Source organism: Pan troglodytes, chromosome 19 (genome assembly GCF_028858775.2).
Source record: "Pan troglodytes isolate AG18354 chromosome 19, NHGRI_mPanTro3-v2.0_pri, whole genome shotgun sequence".
Lineage (NCBI taxonomy): Eukaryota > Metazoa > Chordata > Mammalia > Primates > Hominidae > Pan > Pan troglodytes.
Window position 1 is genome coordinate 89,194,604 of NC_072417.2, and position 20,568 is coordinate 89,215,171.

General features: G+C 44.8%; 1 protein-coding gene across 10 annotated transcripts in view; it reads right to left on the reverse strand.

The window, feature by feature from the left end:
- The window catches only part of RNF157 (ring finger protein 157), a 97,821-nt gene that overhangs the window by 52,087 nt on the left and 25,166 nt on the right, over positions 1 to 20,568 (reverse strand). For all 10 annotated transcript variants that reach the window (XM_016932931.4, XM_016932930.4, XM_063799326.1 and 7 more), the window contains one exon: positions 17,539 to 17,657. In XM_016932931.4, the coding sequence (XP_016788420.2) occupies positions 17,539 to 17,657 (119 nt within the window). Of the gene's footprint in view, positions 1 to 17,538; positions 17,658 to 20,568 lie in introns of those variants that run through there.

The following is a 20,568-nucleotide window of genomic DNA, read 5'->3' on the forward strand; positions in this document are numbered from 1 at the left end:
GCAGATCACGAGGTCAGGAGATGGAGACCATCCTGGCTAACACGGTGAAACCCCATCTCTACTAAAAATACAAAAAATTAGCCGGGCGTGGTGGCGGGCGCCTGTAGTCCCAGCTACTCAGGAGGCTGAGGCAGGAGAATGGCGTGAACCCGGGAGGCGGAGTTTACAGTGAGCCGAGATCGCACCACTGCACTCCAGCCTGGGGGACAGAGCGAGACTCTGTCTCAAAAAAACAAAACAAAACACAAGAGCACAGGGAATGGGAGAGGATATTATAATAAAAACTTGGAAGCTGAAACACACACTGAGAAGTGGAAAGCGATTCAGGAGAACAGAAAAGGCCGAAACCCCAAATGGCAGAAACATACTCATGTCACAGAACTCCAGACAGGCTTAGGAAGTGGAGGTGCGGGTCCTCCTACAGGCGGGGTGGAGCAAGGCTGGAAACAGGAGACTGGGGTTGGTGTGAAAAGCACTTAGACCCCTAGATCTTTTTCCAGACACCACGTAACCAGGAGATCACCTGTCTCTCCAACTTCGTCGGTTATCGGGAAAATGAAAATAAATTCTACAAACCTACCACAATGGCTAAGATTAAAAAGATGGAAAATAGTAGGTGCTGGAAATTCTAAACACTGCTGGTGGGAAAAAAAAATTGGTAGAATCACTTTGAAAAGCGGTTAGCGGTATCTACTACAGCATATTCTATGACTCAGCAATTCTCCTAGCTATAGCCTTAACAGGTATGCATACACATACGCAACAAAATACATGGAATAATAGAACGTTCATAGCAGCACTATGTGTAATAGCCAAAATGCCCCAAAAAAGCTCAATGCCTGCAAACAATAGGGTGGATAAATTATGGTGTATTCACACAATGAAATACTATGCAGCAATGGAAATGAACCGTACACAGCACAGGAACAGTTTGTTCCTTCTCGTTGCTGTACGCCATTGAGGTAGGATGTAGGACTTGACTCAAGAAGTGAGACTCAACTCCAGAGGTGGGGCTCGCACATCAGACTAAATTGAGCACAAGCTAAAACAGGGACTGGGCAGAAGCAGCTTTCCATAAGACAGCCCGTACCTCCCATACCTGTCAGTGTGTGCCATGTCAGTTTACTATTGCCACGGCAACACTTGGAAGTTACCACCCTTTTTCATGGCAATGCCCCAATGACCCGGAAGGTACTATCCTTCTTGAAATTTCTATATAATTTGTCCCTTAATTTGCACATAATTAAAAGTGGGTATAAATATGATTACAAACCTGCTTTGAGCCGCTACTCTCAACACACTGCCTTTGGGTAGCCCTGCTCTGCAGGAGCAGTCACAGAGCTGTAACACTGCCGCCTCAATAAAGCTGTTTTCTTCCACCACTGGCTCTTAGATTCTTTCCTGAGCAAAGCCAAGGACCCTCCTGGGCTAAGCTACCATGAGATAAATAAATGTCACAAAGATGCTGAGTGAAAGAAGCCAGACATTAAAGAGCAAATTGAACACAGTTCCACTTATATAAAGTTCAAACCAGGACGGAAGTTAGGATTGTGGTTACCTTAGGCTAGAGGTAACAACAGGAAAGGAGCAGAAGGGGAGCTTCTGAGGGTGCTGGCCATGTGCTACTTCTTCATCTGAATGCTGGCCACAGCGGAGGGCTCACTTTGTGAAAACCAACTGTGCATGGATGACTTGTCATCTTTCTGTGTGTATGTTATATGTCAATAAATATTTTTAAAGAGGACAAGTCAGCCCTAGGTAAATGGATCTAGAATGACCTCCAATATGATACACCATTAAATTGAAAAGCAAGGGCCGAAGTATGTACGGGACTGTAGTCATGTGCTGGCGTCCCAACCTTCCCCAACCCCCTCCCCAGGTCTCTGTACCCCTGCTGTGGAGAGTTTTGGCTACAAACAGCCATAGCTACCCCTTCTCCAAGAACTGGGAACCAGAGCCACCTGATCCAAGAGTCTTCCTGATTCCCTATCTCACTCCAGGACAGCCACCAACAGCCAGTGACTGATTGACAGGGCTGTACAAAAAGCTGGCCCCTTTACCTTGAGATGAAGCAACTCTGTGGTACAAGCTGTACTCCAAAGCTTTCCCGTGGGACCAGGCCAAAATGGGTCTTGGCCAAGACTACACTCATGTTTGGTTTTGCTCCACTGCCCCATCTGTCTTCCTCATCTCTAGAGAGCATTCCCTCAATAAACAGCTTTCACAAAGATCTCCATCTCAGGCTTTGCTCCCAGAGAACCCAACCTAAACCGGTTGATATCAGATGTTGTCTATGGATGGAATTTGGGGGTGGATCACCCACCAGCCAGATGGCAATGAGGACCCATCACTGAGGTGGGTGGAAAGTGGATGGTCCCCAGCATGCTGCAGACATTCCCCTGTGGTGAAGGGGAATAGGAGACACGGGGCTGTATAATATCCAGGCGATTCTGATGTCTTTGGTACAGGAGGTACAGGAGAAACAGTTACAGTAAGGACTGTGAAACTGGGTGACTGCTATTAAGAGGACTGGTTCATTGAAAAGAGAAAATGAGTTTCAGGTGTAGCAATCAAAAATGTAAAGCCAACTATGAGCCTGGATGTGGTGGCTCATGCCTGTAATCCCAGAAATTTGGAAGGCTGAGGCGGGAAGATCACTTGAGGCCAGGTGTTTGAGACTACCCTGGGCAACACAGCAAGATCCCATCTTTATAAGAAAAACTAAAAATAAAGAAATAAAGCCAGCTATGATAGTCAGTAAGCTTCCTTTGGCAATTTTTACTTATTTATTAATTTATCTGAGGTAGGGTCTCAATATGGCACCCAGGCTTGGAGTGCAGTGGTGTGAACATAGTTCACTGCAGCCTCAAACTTCTGTCTCAAGCCATCTTCCCACCTCAGCCTCCCGAGTGCTGGGATTACAGATGTGCCACCATGCCAGGCTGCTTTGGCAGCATTTAAAGACAATCATTTCCTGCAGGCACAAGACCTAATTTTAAGAGTGGCAGAATCAAAAAGGATGAACTCTCAGCCTATACTAGTCTACTGTGCCAGATTCAGGCCCTGGTAGGGAAGGAGTGAACTCTAAGACTTGAGATGGGAATGTCTGTGTATATTTATTTATTTGAGGAACATGAACCCCAGATTCCCTAGGCTTGCAAATAGCCCTCTCCCTTGAAGATGGGAGGAACCTGCTCCTCCACCCCTCATGATTACACAGAGGTCTCAAATGAGGCGAGTAACTTAAAAGACAATGCTCACCCTACAGAGAACCTGCCCCCACCTTCCTTTCTGGCCACCCAACCATAATTAGGGCCATTATCTGAGTATTACTCAACCGGGGCCTGCTGGACCTGCAAAGAGAGGAGAGGGCTTATCATGCCAGAGGTGCTTGGGACCTGGCCAACAAAGGCACTAGCAGGACCTGGAGGATGTGTGGGAGGGGTTCCTGAGGGTGTTGGAATACAAAGTTGGATGAGGGAGAGCCTGTTGATATGGGGACATTCTCTTATGACACAGAATGAACATCTTGGCAAGAGCCTTGGATCTGATATGTGCCGGGGGAGGGGGGTTCTTGGGAGCTTGGAAAAATGATGGACCACAGTAATTGATTCCAAAACTGCCACAGAGGTCTTTAGAGGAAAAGTTCAAAAGGCTTAGTGTCTACTCCACGAGAATGGGTCTGCACATAAAGTGGGAAAATCCACTAGCTGGCTGTGTCCTTTGGGGGGGCCTGAACATACTCTAATTACCACACCCTAGATTCTGCCCCACATTGGTTACCAGCATAGGTTCTGCCGTATACATCAGTGTCCTCTTCATTCCTCAAACCTCCATCAAATCTCAGTTGGACAACTGGTTACCCTGTATCCGTTCTCATGACTCTCTAATCTACCTTCTACACTTCATCTGAGAGATCTTTTAAAATGTGTCTTCTGTGAGCCCCAGTTTAAAAGCCCATTAGTGGTTCCCCACACCTACAGGACAAAAATTCGAAGCTCACAGGAAGGCATAGCAGGCCCCTTGGTCCAGGCCTGGCATCTCAGTCTTATCTCTTGCGAAGTCTCCTCCCACCCTCTGGATGCCACACCTGCTTATGCTGAATCACCTGCAGTGCAGACCGTCTGTTGGTGAGATGTCTCTGTGCCTCTGCTCATGGGCCCTCCTCCGAAGTGTTCATGTTTCCTAGCTGTACAACTCCTTCAGGCAGGGACTGCATTTCATCGGTATTTCTAGTGTCTAACATCAGCCTGGAGGACAATGGGTATTCCATAGAATGTAAATGATTGAGGGAATAATGAAGGAGTGAGCCAGTCAGTGATTTGTGTAACAGAGAGGGGAAAGAAGATCAAAGTTGGCAACATGTTATGATCATTTAAGAAAACTATCTTCTCAGCTAGTACAGAGACCAGATTAAAACATGAACAAAGAAGAAACTATTCCTTCCTCTACTTTCTCTTCCTCCTTCTCCCAGTGCACTTATATTCCAAATTGGTTTTGGCTGGAGTGCAGTGGCTTGATCACAGCTCACTGTGGCCTCAACCTCACAGGCTCAAGTGATCCTTCCACCTCAGCCTCTTGAGTAGCTGGGACTATAGGCACGCTCCATCATACACAGCTAATTTCCTTTATTTTTTGTAGAGGGTCTCACTATGTTGCCCAGGCTGGTCTTGAACTCCTGGGCTCAAGTGATCCTCCCACTTTGGCCTCCCAAAGTGCTGGGTTTATAGATGTGAGCCACTGTGCCCTGCCAAAAGCAGCTGAAAGTTAAAAAAAAAAAAAAAAAAACAAGAACAGCTGGCAGGAAGAGCCACATCAATACTAATAGGTATAAACACTGATTCAACTTCTCTGGGAGTGCCCCTTCTTATCACTGGTGATCTCAATGTGAAGTGTGACTGCACTTGGTGACGCAGCTCACTGGTCTCCATCCCACTGCCACCTGCTCATGCTACTGGGACCCCTGTCTCTCTGAAGATCCACCTACCACAGAAATCCAACTCCATAAAACAGAGGGATAATGTCCTCATCTTTATTAAGGATGAAAAGTAATATAAGTTGAATAAAGTGCTTTTTGTAAGAACATAAAAACAAGTTAAATTTCAAAACTGAACCTACAACAAGCCTACATAATTTCATAAAACGAGGCATTTCAGGTCGGGCGTGGTGGCTCACGCCTGTAATCCCAGCACTTTGGGAGGCCGAGGTGGGCGGATCACGAGGTCAGGAGATCGAGACCATCCTGGCTAACATAGTGAAACCCCGTCTCTATTAAAAATACAAAAAAAAAAAATTAGCCGGGTGTGGTGGCGGGCGCCTGTAGTCCCAGCCACTCCGGAGGCTGAGGCAGGAGAATGCCGTGAACCTGGGAAGTGGAGCTTGCAGTGAGCCGAGATCGCGCCACTCCACGCCAGCCTGGGCGACAGAGCGGGACTCCGTCTTGTCAAAAAAAAAAACAAAAACAAAACAAAACAAAAAAACTAGGCATTTCGTCCCTAGCCCAATAGCCAAAAGGCAGGAGCAACCCAAGTGTCTGTCTATTGATGGATGAATGGATATACAGTGTATCTATATAATGTCATATTATTCAGCCTTAAAAAGGAAATTCTGACACATGCTACAACATGGATGAACCAAGCACATGCCAAGTGAAATAAGCCAGTCACAAAAGAACAAATATTCTATGATTCAACTCGTATGAGGTACCTAGAGTAGTCAAACTCATAGAGGCAGAAAACAGAATGGTGGAGGCCAGGGGCTGGTAGGAGAGGGAAATGGTGAGTCAGTGTCCAGTGGGGACAGAGTTTCAGTTTTGTGAGATGAAAGGAGTTCTGGAGACTGTACAACGATGTGTGATGAGCAGGGTGGTCACCCCTGGGGAAGGCGTGGAAGTAGGGAGACATGTATTATAAGAATGCCTTAAGTGAAACTCTTTAAAGCCCTAAACCATTTTAAAAGTATGAATATTCATCCCCTAGTTCTTTTACTGTCAGGTTGCTGAAAAGCAGGCCACATCCATACTGAATCTCATACCATTTCGAATCAATTGTTTCTAAAGGTGAATTACTGCATGTTGGTACCAAGAGGACCGAGCTCCCTGGCTCTGCTCCTCCCCATGCTTACTCTGGTTTTCTGTCTTTCTCCACAAGCCCCCAGACACTTCCTGGCACACATCCCAACCCCACTGAGCAGACCCTACCTTTCCTGTAGTTCACTAAAAAATTAAAACCATTATTTTGTGAACTCCCTTAATTTTCCTACTTCAAAATATTCTTCTAAACCTATTTCCTTCCTCTACTTAGAAGTATTCCCACCTCTATTTTTAAAGAAAATTAAAATACTTTTCATTTAAAAATGAAAACATGTTCACTGGAAAAAATTCAAACAACGTAGAAGAATATGAAGAGCCAGGCACAGTGGCTCACACCTGTAATCCCAGCACTTTGGGAGGCCGAGGCAGGAGGATTGTTTGAGCCCAAGAGTTCAAGACCAGCCTTGGCAACATAGTGAGACCCTGGCCTCGGCAAAAAAAAAAAAAAGAGAGAGAAAAAGAAAAAATTTTAAATTAGCTGTGCATGGTGTCATGTATCTGTAGTCCCAGTTACCAGGAAGGCTGAGGCAGGAGGACTGCTTGAGCTCAGGAGTTCCAGGTTACAGTGAGCTATGATTGCACCACTGCACTCCAGCTTGGGTGACAGAACAAGCTTATTTCTCAAAAAAAATAAAGAAAATTTTAGAAAATATGAATTAAGAAGTGAATACCCCCCTTCTTGATATATCCCAAGAGTTACCATTGTTAACAGTTCAAAATGCATTGTAATAGTATATTTGTGTAGCTATAAATATATGTACATAAATGCACACACATACATATATTATTTTTACCCGAAATGAAATCAGACTCTACATTATACACTGCAACTTGCTTTATTCAGTAAGTCATGTGGTTGTGGACATATTGCCATCTCAGTGGACGCAGATCTATCTAATTTTTGCTGAATAACAGTTCATGGCATAGGCACATTATAATTTATTTAACCATTCCACCATAATGGCCATTAGATATTTTCTAATTTTGCACTACTACAAGTAATGCTACAATATACATTGTAAATAGGAATCATTTCACACTCTTCAAAATATTTCTGTAGGAGAGATTCAGAGAGGTGAAACAGTTGGGCCAAAGGGTACGCACAGCTCAAAATTTAATCAATATTTCCAGGCTAAAGGACAAAAAAAAATTGTAGTAAAATTATAAAGGAAGGAAGAAGGAAAGAAGATAGCATGCAAAAGGCAAATAACCCAATCTCAGTTTCTCTCTCACACACACACACACACACACACACACACACACACGCATGAGGAAGACGCCCGTTCCCACCATGGGCTTTAGGCCTGTAGAGCAGTTAAGTGCCAGGTCCTTGTGATGTGACCTATTAGGCCAGTTACTCCAAGTCCAAGGCACAAATAAATCTCCAAACATAACACGTGCACAGCATCTGGGGTAAGTGGTGGCCTCTCACAGAGGCTGTTCCTTGGAGTGTCCTTTGCCTCAACTCACACTGCCGCAATTCTCTAATCTGCACTGTATTCATTTTATTTTCTGTTTTTTAGACACATTTTAGTCTGATCACACATGGTCCAAGAACACACAAGTCCTAAATCAAATGTAATCAGATGTTAAAGATGGGTCTTCAAAGATTACAGCAATGATGCCACACTTGCCTGTGAGCTCTCTGACATAAAATCACATCCACACCTCATGTGTGGACCACATCATTCAGCAAAGCTTCCTTAACTGTGAGCTATTAGAGCACTACTATTTTTTTTTTCAGGCTCTGAATAGTTCTAGGGATCTCACCAGGGGTTGGAGGAAGCAGCTCAGCCTCGGCATAGTACCAAAAAGTGGCCAATCGAGGCTTCAAACAAGTCACAACAATGATCATCAGCCCTGGGGCCTTCTCTGCAAGGTTATAAATTGGTCCATGGTTCTAGGGTAGAAAGTCTGCACCATGTTTATTTGCAATGCTGTTAATCCTATTCAGTTATTTCATGTATTTTTTCTTAAAATAAATTACTTCCTAACTGGTCTTCTTCTTTTCTTTCTGATTCATTACCTACACTGTGAATTAATTTATAGAATTAATTTTCTAAAATGCAAATTAGATTGTAATAGTTATCTTTTTTTTTGAGAGAGGGTCTCGTCCAGCCCAGGCTGGAGTGCAGTGGCATGATCTCCGCTCGCTGCAACCTCCGCCTTCTGGGTTCAAGCGATTCTTATGCCTCAGCCTCCCAAGCGGCTGGGATTACAGGCATGCACCACCATGCCTGGCTAATTTTTGTATTTTTAGTAGAGACAGGGTTTCGCCATGTTGGCCAGGCTGGTCTCAAACTCCTGGCCTCAAGCAATCCACCCACCTCAGTCTCCCAAAATGCTGCGACTACAGGCGTGAGCCATCAGGTCCCGCCATCATTTTTTGAGTCCTTAAAATATTCCTGCAAGGTAATTTTATAGATGGAGAAATTGAGACTCACTGATTGGCCATCATCTTAACCAACATGACAAAGTCAGTCAGTGGCAAAGCCATTCATGACTATGACCTCTACTGCCATAGAAGGAAAAGTAAAAACTTTTTTTTTTTTTTTTTTTAGATGGAGTCTTGCTCTTGTCACCCAGGCTGGAGTGCAATGGCGCAATCTCAGCTCGCTGCAACCTCTGCCTCCTGGGTTTAAGCAATTCTCCTGCCTCAGCTTCCCGAGTAGTTGGGATTACGGGAACCCGCCATCATGCCTGGCTAATTTTTGTATTTTTGTAGAGACGGGGTTTCACCACGCTGGCCAGGCTGGTCTTAAACTCCTGACCTAAGGTGACCTCCCCGCCTCAGCCTCCCAAAGTGCTGGGATTACAAGCGTGACCCACCATGCCTGGCCTGTAAAAAGTTTCGTTATTTTTTTTTTTTTTTTTTTGAGACGGAGTCTCGCTCTGTCGCCCAGGCTGGAGTGCAGCGGCGCGATCTCGGCTCACTGCAAACTCCGCCGCCCGGGTTCACGCCATTCTCCTGCCTCAGCCTCCCGAGTAGCTGGGACTACAGGCGCCCGCCACCATGCTCGGCTAATTTTTTGTATTTTTAGTAGAGATGGGGTTTCACTGTGTTAGCCAGGATGGTCTCGATCTCCTGACCTCGTGATCTGCCCTCCTCAGCCTCCCAAAGTGCTGGGATTACAGGCATGAGCCACCGCGCCCAGCCCATAAAAACTTCTTAATACAATATTCATAGCTCTTCAGATATGAACCCAATTTGTCTTTCCAGCCTCAACTCCAACCAGCATCCCTCACAGTCCAATCCTTATTGACTACTCACCACTCTGAGCACCAAAAGCACACTTCTGCATCTTTATGCTTCCTTGTATTGCTTATTAATTAATTCTGCCTCAGATGCCTCTCCTCATCTCCCCTACCTAGGAAATCCTACTTATCCCTCCAGGTTAAAGGAGTCACCTCCCAGAAGCCCCTTCCCTGGAGAGAGGGCATCCCCACTGGTCTGTGCTCCAGGGCACTCTGGTCCTCTCTCGTAGAACCTATCACAGTCCCTCGCAGTGGGGGCACATCAGCTGCCCCACTCTGCAGCAAGCATCTTCAGGTCAAGGGTCATGTCTTTTCATCTCTGCATTCCTAGTTCCCAGCACAGTATGTGACTCATAAATACTTGTTGAATGAATGAATAGCACCGGGACTAACAGAATCATGTTCTCTTTTTTTGCCACAAAGCTCTATAAGTGCAAAACTCTATGTTACAAATGGATATACTATCAAGTTCCTTTAAATAACTTGCTCTTCCTGACACATGTGATAATAGGGTTCAATTTACAGAAACTGGATTTGAGTACAACTTTTGGTATATCTGTACTAGAGAAAGAAGAAAAGTACACTGTATGCATCTTATTTCTTTTCTTTCTTTCTCTCTTTTTTTTCTTTTTTTGAGACCAAGTCTCACTCTCACTCTATCACCCAGGCTGGAGTACAGTGGTGCGATCTCGGCTCACTGAAACCTGTGCATCCTGGGTTCAAGCGATTCTCCTGCCTCAGCCTCCCGAGTAGCTGGGATTACAAGCACCTGCCACCACGCCCAGCTAATTTTTGTATTTTTAGTAGAGGCAGGGTTTCACCATGTTGGCCAGGCTGGTCTTGATCTCTCCCGACCTCAAGTGATCCACCTGCCTCGGCCTCCCAAAGTGCTGGGATTACAGGCGTGAGCCACCATGCCCAGTCTCCTTCCTTCCTCCCTCCCTCGTTCCCTCCCTTCCTCTTTTCTTTTCTTTTTTTCTTTCTTTCTTTTTTTTTTTTTTTTTTGACAGGGTCATGCTCTGTCGCCCAGGCTAGAGTGCAGTAGCACAATCATGGCTCACTGCAGCTTTGACCTCCTGGGCTCAAGTAATCCTCTAGCCTCAACCACCCAAGTAGCTAGGAATACAGGTGTGTACCACCACCCCTGGCTAATTTTTTTTTGTAGAGTCGGGGTTTTGCTATGTTGCCCAGGCTGGTCTCAAACTTCTGGCCTCAAGTGATCCTCCCGCCTCAGCCTCCCAAAGTGCTGGGAATAGGGATAAGCCACCATGCCGGGCACATTTTAGTTCTTAAAATAATGCCAGCGGCTGAGCGCAGTGGCTCAGCCCTTTGGGAGGCTGAGATGGGTAGATCACGAGGTCAAGATATTGAGACCATCCTGGCCAAGATGGTGAAACCCCGTCTCTCCTAAAAATACAAAAATTAGCTGAGCGTGGTGGTGTGTGCCTGTAGTCCCAGCTACTCGGGAGGCTGAAGCAGAAGAATTGCTTGAACCTGGGAAGCAGAGGTTGCAGTGAGCCAAGATCGTGCCACTGCACTCTAGCCTGGCGACGGAGCGAGACTCCATCTCTAAATAAATAAATAAATAAATAAATAAATAAAAATAATAATGCCAGCTGTGCAGCCCTGATTGCAGGGAGCATGAGGAAGAAGAAACTGTGTCAATGGGGCCCAGCTACAGAACACACGAGAGGATACAGACTATTAGGAACTAGGCTAAAACTCAACTACTTTCCTTATAAAATGAGAGGAGCGGTTTGAACTCCTGCCTACAAAAGGCAGGCAGAGGCTGGGCACAGTGGCTCATAGCTATAATCCCAGCACTTTCAGAGGCCAAGGCAGGAAGACTACTTGAGCAAAGGAGTTTGAGACCAGCCTGGGCTATATAGTAAGACATTCTCTCTATAGAAATTTTTTTTTAAAAGCCAGGCATGGTGGGGCGTGCTTGTAGTCCCAGCTACTGGAGAATCTGAGGTGGGAGGATCACTTAAGCCTAGGAAGTCGAGGCTGCAGTGGAGCTGTAGTTGTGCCACTGTACCTCAGCTTGGGCAACAGGGCAAGACCTTGTCTCAAAAGGAAAAAAAAGGGCAGGAAGGAGTCAAGGCATTACTTGACTAATTTCTAAGCCTCTAATAACTTAGAGTTGGGCAGTAATTATCCCAACAAAACAAGATCTAACTCAATAAAGGAGCAGAAAAGCAACACCAGCTCTTCTGCCACCTAGGAAGGGAAGGGATGGTCTTTATTTAACATTTTATAACTGATTCACAGATACCTTAGTTCCTTTATATAAGGGACCAGAGCAGAAAGACCTTCAGAAGCCCAGTTTACTACTTAAGACAGTGTTTAAAAACCAGTGAAGAGGCCGGCCAAGGTGGCTCATGCCACCTAGCACTTTGGGAGGCTGAGGTGGGTGGATTGCCTGAGGTCAGGAGTTCGAGACCAGCCTGGAACAACATAGTGAAACCCTGCCTCTACTGAAAATACAAAAAATTACCTGGGCATGGTGGTTCGCTCTTGTTGCCCAGGCTGGACTGCAATGGCGTGATCTTGGGATCTCGGCTCACTGCAATCGGCTCACTCCAGCCTGGGCAACAAGAGTGAACCTTTGTCTCAAAAAACAAACAAACAAAACAGTGAAGAACCCTACCTAGAATGACAAGTAGCTGTAGAAATAACCAACTGGAAAGGTAGCAAGTATAGCTAACGTTGCTGCATGCTGCTTTTTGTCCAGTAATTACAAGGAATCTTCCAAATTATCCTAATTATCCTAAAGTCAGAACTACCTCCATGCTACAAGCAGGTAATCTGAGCGCCTGAGTGATACGTTTGCCAAGGTTACAAAGAGTTTAATGGTAAGATATAAATAAAACTTGAAATCTAGATTCCAACTTTCTTCCACCATCTTTCTGTATATACACACACTCTAGTTTCTTTAAATCTGACCCTTAAGACTTGATAATAAATTTGGCTTTGGGCCGGGCTTGGTGGCTCACGCCTGCAATCCCAACACTTTGGAAGGCTGAGGCAGGAGGACTGCTTGAAGCTAGGAGATTGAGATCAGCCTGGGCAATAAAGCAAGACCCTGTCCCTACAAAAAAATTTTAAAAATTAGCCCAGTGTAGTAGCATGCACCTTTATTCCCAGCTACTCAGGAGACTGAGGCAGGCAGATCATTTAAGCCCAAGAGTTTGAGGCTGCAGTGAGCTATGATCACGCCACTGCATTCCAGCCTGGGTGACAGGGCAAGACCCTATCTCTAGGGAAAAAAAAAAAAATTGGCTTTGATGGATTATCCTAAGTGGTAGATCTGTGGTGCGAAGTACAGCTCAGTCAAATGACACACTTTTTAGTCTGCTCATTCAGAAATGACAGGGAATCGCACAAGCCAGGAAGTCTATGGCATTTATAGCTTAATGTAACAATTCATTTTAACATATTTCACTGCCCATATTCATTCTGTCTGCAAAGAGGAGTCGTTCTTGCCGCATGCTGCTGGATGGCTTTAAAAGGTTGTTCTCTTTCTTGCTCCCCTGTAACCTAACACTCATGTGCTGACACCCAAGATCTTTTGCTACAGAGTGGAAGTCAGCTGTTTAGAACTCAAGCTACAATCTTCAATCTCTGAACCTTCCCCTAAACAAGCATGTTGTGCAGTAATGGCAAAACCCAGAGGTCAGCTCAGCAGATGGAATTACACATGGAATACGAACTCTGAAGAGGCACTCCAAGAGAACATATCACTGCCACTCATCTGCTTTTATTTATTTATTTATTGAGACAGGTTCTTGCTCTGTTGCCCAGGCTGCAGTGATCATAGCTCACTGAAGCCTTGGCATCCTGGGCTCAAGTGATCCTCCCACCTCAGTCTCCTGAGTAGCTGGGACTAGAGGCATGCACCACCACGCCTGGCTAATTTTTATCATTTTATATTTTGTAGAGATGAGGGTCTCGCTATGTTGCCCAGGCTGGTTTTCAATTTCTAGGCTCAAGAGATCTATGGGCCTCGGCCTCCTGAGCAGCTGGGACTACAGGCGTGAGCCACTGTGCTGGCCTCATTCCACTTTCAGATACCAATATCTCAGAAATTGCACTTGAAGATCTACACAATGGACTCACAAACAGGATGTGGGCAGAGTTTCTGAGTACACCTGGCCTAATTAGCAAAAATGGCAGCATGGTTCAGGCTCTGGAGCCAGACTGCTAGGTTCCAATCCTGATCCCTTACAGGCTGTGCAGTCTTTAAACTCTCTGCGCCACATGTTCTTCACCTGTTGAATGAGGACCTTTTTCATCATGATGTGAGGACAAAATGAGACAAAACAGATGAAAAGCTTAGAACAATCAGCCCTGTCAAAAACTAGGTGTTCAAATGTTAGCCATCATTATTATTATCAAATAACCTGTGGGGAAAAGAAAAAGAGAAACATGTGGCATTTATTCTCTATACTACATTTTTATGCAGCTATATGAAGTTACTCTGATTTGCTTTCCTAATATAAAATTATGTCTTTTAAAAACATTTGCCAGCGCGGTGGCTCACACCTGTAATCCCAGCACTTTGGGAGGCTGAGATGGGCAGATCACCTGAGATCAGGAGTTCAAGACTAACCTGTCCAACATGGTGAAACCCCATCTCTACTAAAAAAACACAAAAATTAGCCAGGTGTGGTGGCAGGCACCTGTAATCCCAGCTACTCAGGAGGCTGAGGCAGGAGAATCACTTGAGCCTAGGAGACTGTGGCTGCAGTAAGCCAAGATCGTGCCACTGCACTCCAGCTTGGGTGACAGTGAGACTCTGCCTCAAAAAAAAAAAAAAATTCATTTGCTATGTGTAACATTAAGCATACTTAATGATTACTACATAAAAGCAACAACAAAAGCTCCAATGTTGATGTTCTTTTTTTTTTTTAAAGTGGCATTTATTGATTGATTGATTAAATGGGGGTCTTGCTATATTGCTCAAACTGGACTCGAATTCTCCTGGGCTCAGGTGATCCTCCCATCTCAGCCTCAGCCTCCTGAGTAGCTGGGACCACAGGCACATGCCACTGTGCCCAGCTTGATCTTCTTTGGGAAAAAGCCTCAACTTTAAGGTCAAGGCTGCTACCTAGCATTTCAGGAAGAGCTCAGTCATTCATAGGTCGGCATAGGCGAACTTGGGAAAAGTCTGCCAGCCAGCATAAACTTCAAGTTGAACCTAAGGCAGCATTTACTTCAAGCTTGTCCAACCTGCGGCCCAGGGGTAGATGGCTTTTAATGTGGCCCAACAGAAACTTGTAAACTTTCTTAAAACATTGTAAGATTTTTTTGTGTTTTTTTTTTTTTCCTTTTTTAGCTCATCAGCTATCGTTACTGCTAGTGTATTCCGTGTGTGGCCCAATGTGACAATTCTTCTTCTTCCAATGTGGCCCAGGGAACCCAAAAGATTGGACATCCCTGATTTACTTATTTTTATATCATCTTTATGGACTGAAAAGGCCAAAATTTAAAAAAATATATATAAACTATCTTTACATCAGATGAAAGGAAAAAGACAGAAACAGATGCAAACATCAAGTCCATGTTATTAATAGAAGAAACGGCTACTTTCATTTTTGTTTTTGTTTTTTTGAGACAGAGTCTCACTCTGTCGCCCAGGCTGGAGTGCAGTGGAATGATCTTGGCTTACTGCAACCTCCGCCTCCTGGGTTCAAGCGATTCTCCTGCCTCAGCCTCCTGAGTAGCTGGGACTACAGGCTCACACCACCACGCCCAGCTAATTTTTGTATTTTTAGTAGAGATGGGGTTTCACCACATTGGTCAGGATGGTCTCGATCTCTTGACCTTGTGATCCGCCCACCTCGGCCTCCCAGAGTGCTGGGATTACAGGCATGAGTCACCGTGCCCAGCAGAAAGGGCTACTTTCAAAGCACGAGCTGACTCCCTGTGAGTGAGGAAACATTTTTATCTGGCTCTATCAGAAAAAAAGAAAGATCTGTCTACTCTAATTACCAAGGCAGTAGTAACAAAATCAAAGAGTAGACATTTGATAAGTATTACTTGACATAACTTAACTTGAAGCAGACAAGATTTGGTATTTTGAAAAGTGTACTACTGGACGAAAAATTAGCAGAGGGGTCACTCCAGATAGAAAGGAAGAGAACCCGCCGGGCGCAGTGGCTCACGCCTGTAATCCCAGCACTTTGGGAGGCCAAGGTGGGCGGATCATGAGGTCAGGAGATCGAGACCATCCCGGCTAACACAGTGAAACCCCGTCTCTACTAAAAATACAAAAAATTAGCCGGGTGTGGTGGCGGGTGCCTGTAGTCCCAGCTACTCGGGAGGCTGAGGCAGGAGAATGGCGTGAACCTGGGAGGCGGAGCTTGCAGTGAGCCAAGATCGTGCCACTGCACTCCAGCCTGGGCGACAGAGCCAGACTCCGTCCAAAAAAAGAAAGAAAGAAAGAAAGAGAACAATGAAAACCAAAAAAATAATTATTTTTATGTTAAAGGTCAAGATGGAAGACCATCATCAGATCAATCTTCCTAAAAAAGCAATTTCTCCAGGTCACTCACCTACCTACAAGTCTTAAATATTCCTCACGGTCTACAGGAGAGAGTAAAAAACCTATCAAGGTAACACAGCCGCCACCTACCTTTCTCTTTTTTTTGAAACAGAGTCTCATTCTATCCCCTAGGCTGGAGCGCACTGGGGCAACCTCAGCTCACTGCAACCTCCACTTCCCGGGTTCAAGCGATTCTCCCAGTCTCTGCAGCAGCTGGGATTACAGGGGTGTGCCACCACCCCGGGCTAATTTTTGTGTTTTTAATAGAGATAGGGTTTCACCATGTTGGCCAGGCTGGTCTTGAGCTCCCAACCTCAGGTGATCTGTCCACCTCGGCCTCCCAAAGTGCTGAGATTACAGGTGTTGGCCACCGTGCCCGGCCCACCTTTCCAATCGGGCCAGACTGGTTTCCTTATTTGTTCCAGGGAAGAACAAACCATGCTCATTTCAGCTCTGTATCCACAGCGCCTATCACAGTACCTGACACACGGTAGTTGCTCAGTAAATGTTTGCCAATTCAACAACTTGAATGCTCTTAGGCCTGTGCTGTGCTCTACTCCTGGAAAGGCCTCATCCAACCCACCATTCTTCAAAGGCCAGTTCAACTCCCTGCACCTCTTCCCAGCGTAAAACTGAAGCAACCTGCCCTTGCCATTGTCTTCTCCCACTCTCAATTCCCACCACATTCAATCACTTTTGATCTTTATTGTTAATTAAACATTTCCTGTTTTCTGTGTTTTGTCTGCTCCACCAAACTTGCAGAATATTTCAAGGCAGTGAGGAGCACTGGAAAGATTACTGATCTGTGACCAGGCAAACCTAGTTACATGACTTTGAGAAAAATGTATATAAAACCCTTAGAACAGTGCTTAGAACATAGTGTGCACTTCCTAGCTTCTATCATTATTCATCTCTCTGAACACCTCAGTTCTCTCGCTTATAAAATAGAGTGATAAGTCCTATGTCAAGTGGTCTTCATACGGAACAGGGGTCTCTAGGACCTTCCTAGCACACAGTAGCCACTCAATAGCCACCTGGCGGCTATTATTACAAAGCCTCCTGCATGATGCAGAGAAGGTGCGCAATAGAAATTTATGAGAAGGAACAAGTGAGAGAAATGTATTCTCATATCAACTCATATATCAAGAGAAAAATTTTCAGTCATTTATTCAACAATCATTTATTAAGGGCTTAACATTACGTGCCAGGCTTTGTTCTAGGTTTGGGATACTACAGTAAAAACAGTCCTTGCCTTATGAAACTTACGTTCTAAACGAGGAGGCAGACAATAAGCAGAGAAAGAGACAAATCAATAAAAGGTTGGTGTTAAGTGCCATGAAGAAAAAAAAAAAAGGTAAGCCCTTGGAAAAGGGTTGCCTAAAGAGGTGACAGTTAGGGAGAGATCTGTCCTAGCTTAATTTGTGAGACTCATCCTCTCCCTCACAAGACTCCAGGAGCTCTTCCAGTCCTCTAGCAACAAGAGACCCCATACAACCAAGGAGGCTGCAGTTTGTCTTCTAGTGCGTCTCTCTCAACTCAGACCAAGCTACAAACTGCTGAACAAGCAACTGCAAACTTATTTTTGTTACATTTTTTGAATTGGCCACTTAAGCTCCAAGTAGGAGTAAACTGATTACAGCCATACCACAACTGGTCTGTTCCCCAGAAAGTTCAGATCGCTGTTCTCTCCAAACAGGTAACCTTCAGGATGAGTTGAGTCAAACTTCTCTCCTCCCATAATGAAGTGGCTGGCAAAATAGCTTCCTAGAGAGGAACAAACAGAAAAAAAATCAAACAAGCAGAAAACAGTCAACCTAAATCTAGTAAAAAAAAAAAAAAGCTGATTTTTAAAATGTTAACCTTTTGGGCCGTGCGTGGTGGCTCACACCTGTAATCCCAGCACTTTGGGAGGCTGAGGCAGACAGATCGCCTGAGATAAGGAGTTCGAGACCAGCCTGGCCAACATGGCAAAACCCTGTCTCTACTAAAAATGTAAAAATTAGCCGGGTGTGGTGGCACATGCCTGTAGTCCCAGCTACTCAGGAAGCTGAGGCAGGAGGATGGCTTGAACCCAGGAAACAGAAGTGCAGTGAGCCGAGATCCTAGCACTACACTCCAGTCTGGGCGACAGACTGAGACTCTGTTTCAAAAAAACAAAAACAAAAAAATTAACCCTCTGAATGAATAATTAGAGCAATTTCTAATCCCAGAGTGTTTTCTTTTACTGATTTGGGACAATGGCACAAAATAAGTAAAATCATAGCAGGGAAAACCCCAGATACCAAACGTAGACTAGATCACTGTTTTCCTTTTAACATTCTTAACTGAATTCTTCTAATGATCTGTTTAAAATACCTCCAGCCAAAAGACCAAAAGGTCCTACAATGCACATTAATGATCATATATATTTTTTGGTTCCTGACTTTTGCCTTTAAACTTTAAGTAGTTCTTCCATGATTGAAGAATCTCAGCTACAGGTATCGGCATATACATACACTGTGATATTGTAAAATATATGTTTGATCTTCAACCCTATTTCCTGGAATGCAACTCTTAAAATCCTTGGAATATCCAGGCCGGCATGGTGGCTCATGCCTGTAATCCCAGCACTTTGGGAGGCTGAGGAGGGCGGATCACTTGAGGTCAGGAGTTAGAGACCAGCCTGGCCAACACGGTGAAACCCCATCTCTACTAAAAATACAAAAATTAGCCAGGCATGGTGGCATGCGCCTGCAGTCCCAGGTACTTGGGAGGCTGAGGCAGGAGAATCTCTCGAACCCGGGAGGCAGAGGTTGCAGTAAGCCGAGATCACACCACTACACTCCAGCCTAGGTGACAGAGCGAAACTCCATCTCAAAAAAAAAAAAAAAAAAAAATCCTTGGAATATCCAAAGTGATGTCTTTTTTTTTTGTCTTTACATATGCTAATGAATTAACCAGTGCCTGGCAGTCCCTAGGTAGCCTCAGGATGGCGGCTGGTCACTGGAAAGAAAAGGCAGGATTAGAGGGTGGGGACTTTCAGCCCATCCCCCAACCACCGAGGAAGGGAGAGGGGATGAAAGTTAAGTTGATCATCAATGTCCAATGATGTAATCAACCATGCTATGTAATGAAGCTTCTATAAATACCCAAAGGACTGGGTTCAGAGAGCTTCCAAACAGGGGAACACTTACAGGTTTCTGGAGGGTAACATGCCCAGAGACGGCATAGAAGCTCTGTGCCCCTTCTCACATAACCTCGCCCTATGTATCTCTCTCTGTATCCTTTGTAATATCCTTGATAATAAACTCGTAAATGTGTTTCCCTAGTTCTGTGAGTCCCTCTAGCAAGTTAATCACACCCAAGGAGGGGGTTATGGGAACCCTGCTTTCTGGTTGGTTAGTTGGAAGCACAGGTAAAACAACCTGGGGCTTGCGATGGGCATCAGAAGTGGGGGGCAGTCTTGTGAGATTGCACCCTCAACCTGTGGGATGGGACACTATCTTCAAGTAGTATCAGAAGTGAAATGAATTGGAGGACACCCAGCTGGTGTCCTCTGCAGAACTGAGTGGTTGCTGGTGGAGAGAATCCCCACACATTTTGCTGACCAGAGGTCACAGAAGTTTTCTGTGCTGCTTGTGTTGTGAGTGTATAGGAGAAACTGAGTTTTTTTCCTATATCCGCAGACGCACACATTTCTTTGCCTAGATTTTCATAAGCCAGCTTATACCTACACACAGAAGTCTCAGTACCCACCCACCACTACTGCTATACCTCCATAACCTTCTATGATGAAGGTTCTTCACACTTTAACTTGCTGCAAACATTATTGTTTCACAGGAAAATACGAATTTAAATAATACAGTTATCCCTGGCTTTCTCTACCAATTACTACACAGACTATGGTGTAAAATAAGGGGACAATTTAATGCTATGAAAGAAGGCTACACACATACCCTCTCCACCTCAAATTCATTAACAGTGCTAATGGCCAGAACTGCTGGGACATCAGTCATGGCAGGGCCCCTTTGCCCCTTCTTAATCAGCCAGGAGGCAGAAATATTTTCAGTGCAATATAATAACCAAATGAAATCAGCAGTCAGGGGCCAAAATTCCCATCAGCCTCATCCAGGCAAACCAAGGAACTGTGACAGGATATGATGGAACTGAGAAGTCACCAAAGGAGGCTTAGATTATGCTGAAAATTACATCTGGGAATACATTTTAAGTTTGATGATTAAACGAATGCCGCTTACCTCTAATTTCTATTATCTAATTCTCCCATGAAGGTAAGCTGTCCAAAATAAAGGACACATCCCATAATATACCTTTATCAACACTCTCATATACCCCATTTCTGAAATTAACACAAGGAACTTATTAAGTGGCAAAAGGCTTGCTTGTGTATAATACATTGAGGATATACACAAACTCCCTAAATCAGTTGCAATTTTTGTTGAAGATTTGTAGCAGGCAGGGTGTGATGGATCTTGCCTGTAATCCTAAAACTCTGGATGGCTGAGGCAGGAGGATTGCTTTAGGCCAGGAGTTGGAGACCAGCTTGGGCAACTTAGCAAGCTTAGCAAGACCTTGTCTCTACTAAAAACAAAACAAAAAATAAATAAAAATACAAAAATTAGTTGGGCATGGTAGCATGCGTCTGGAGTTCTAGCTACTCAGAAGGCTGACGCAGAAG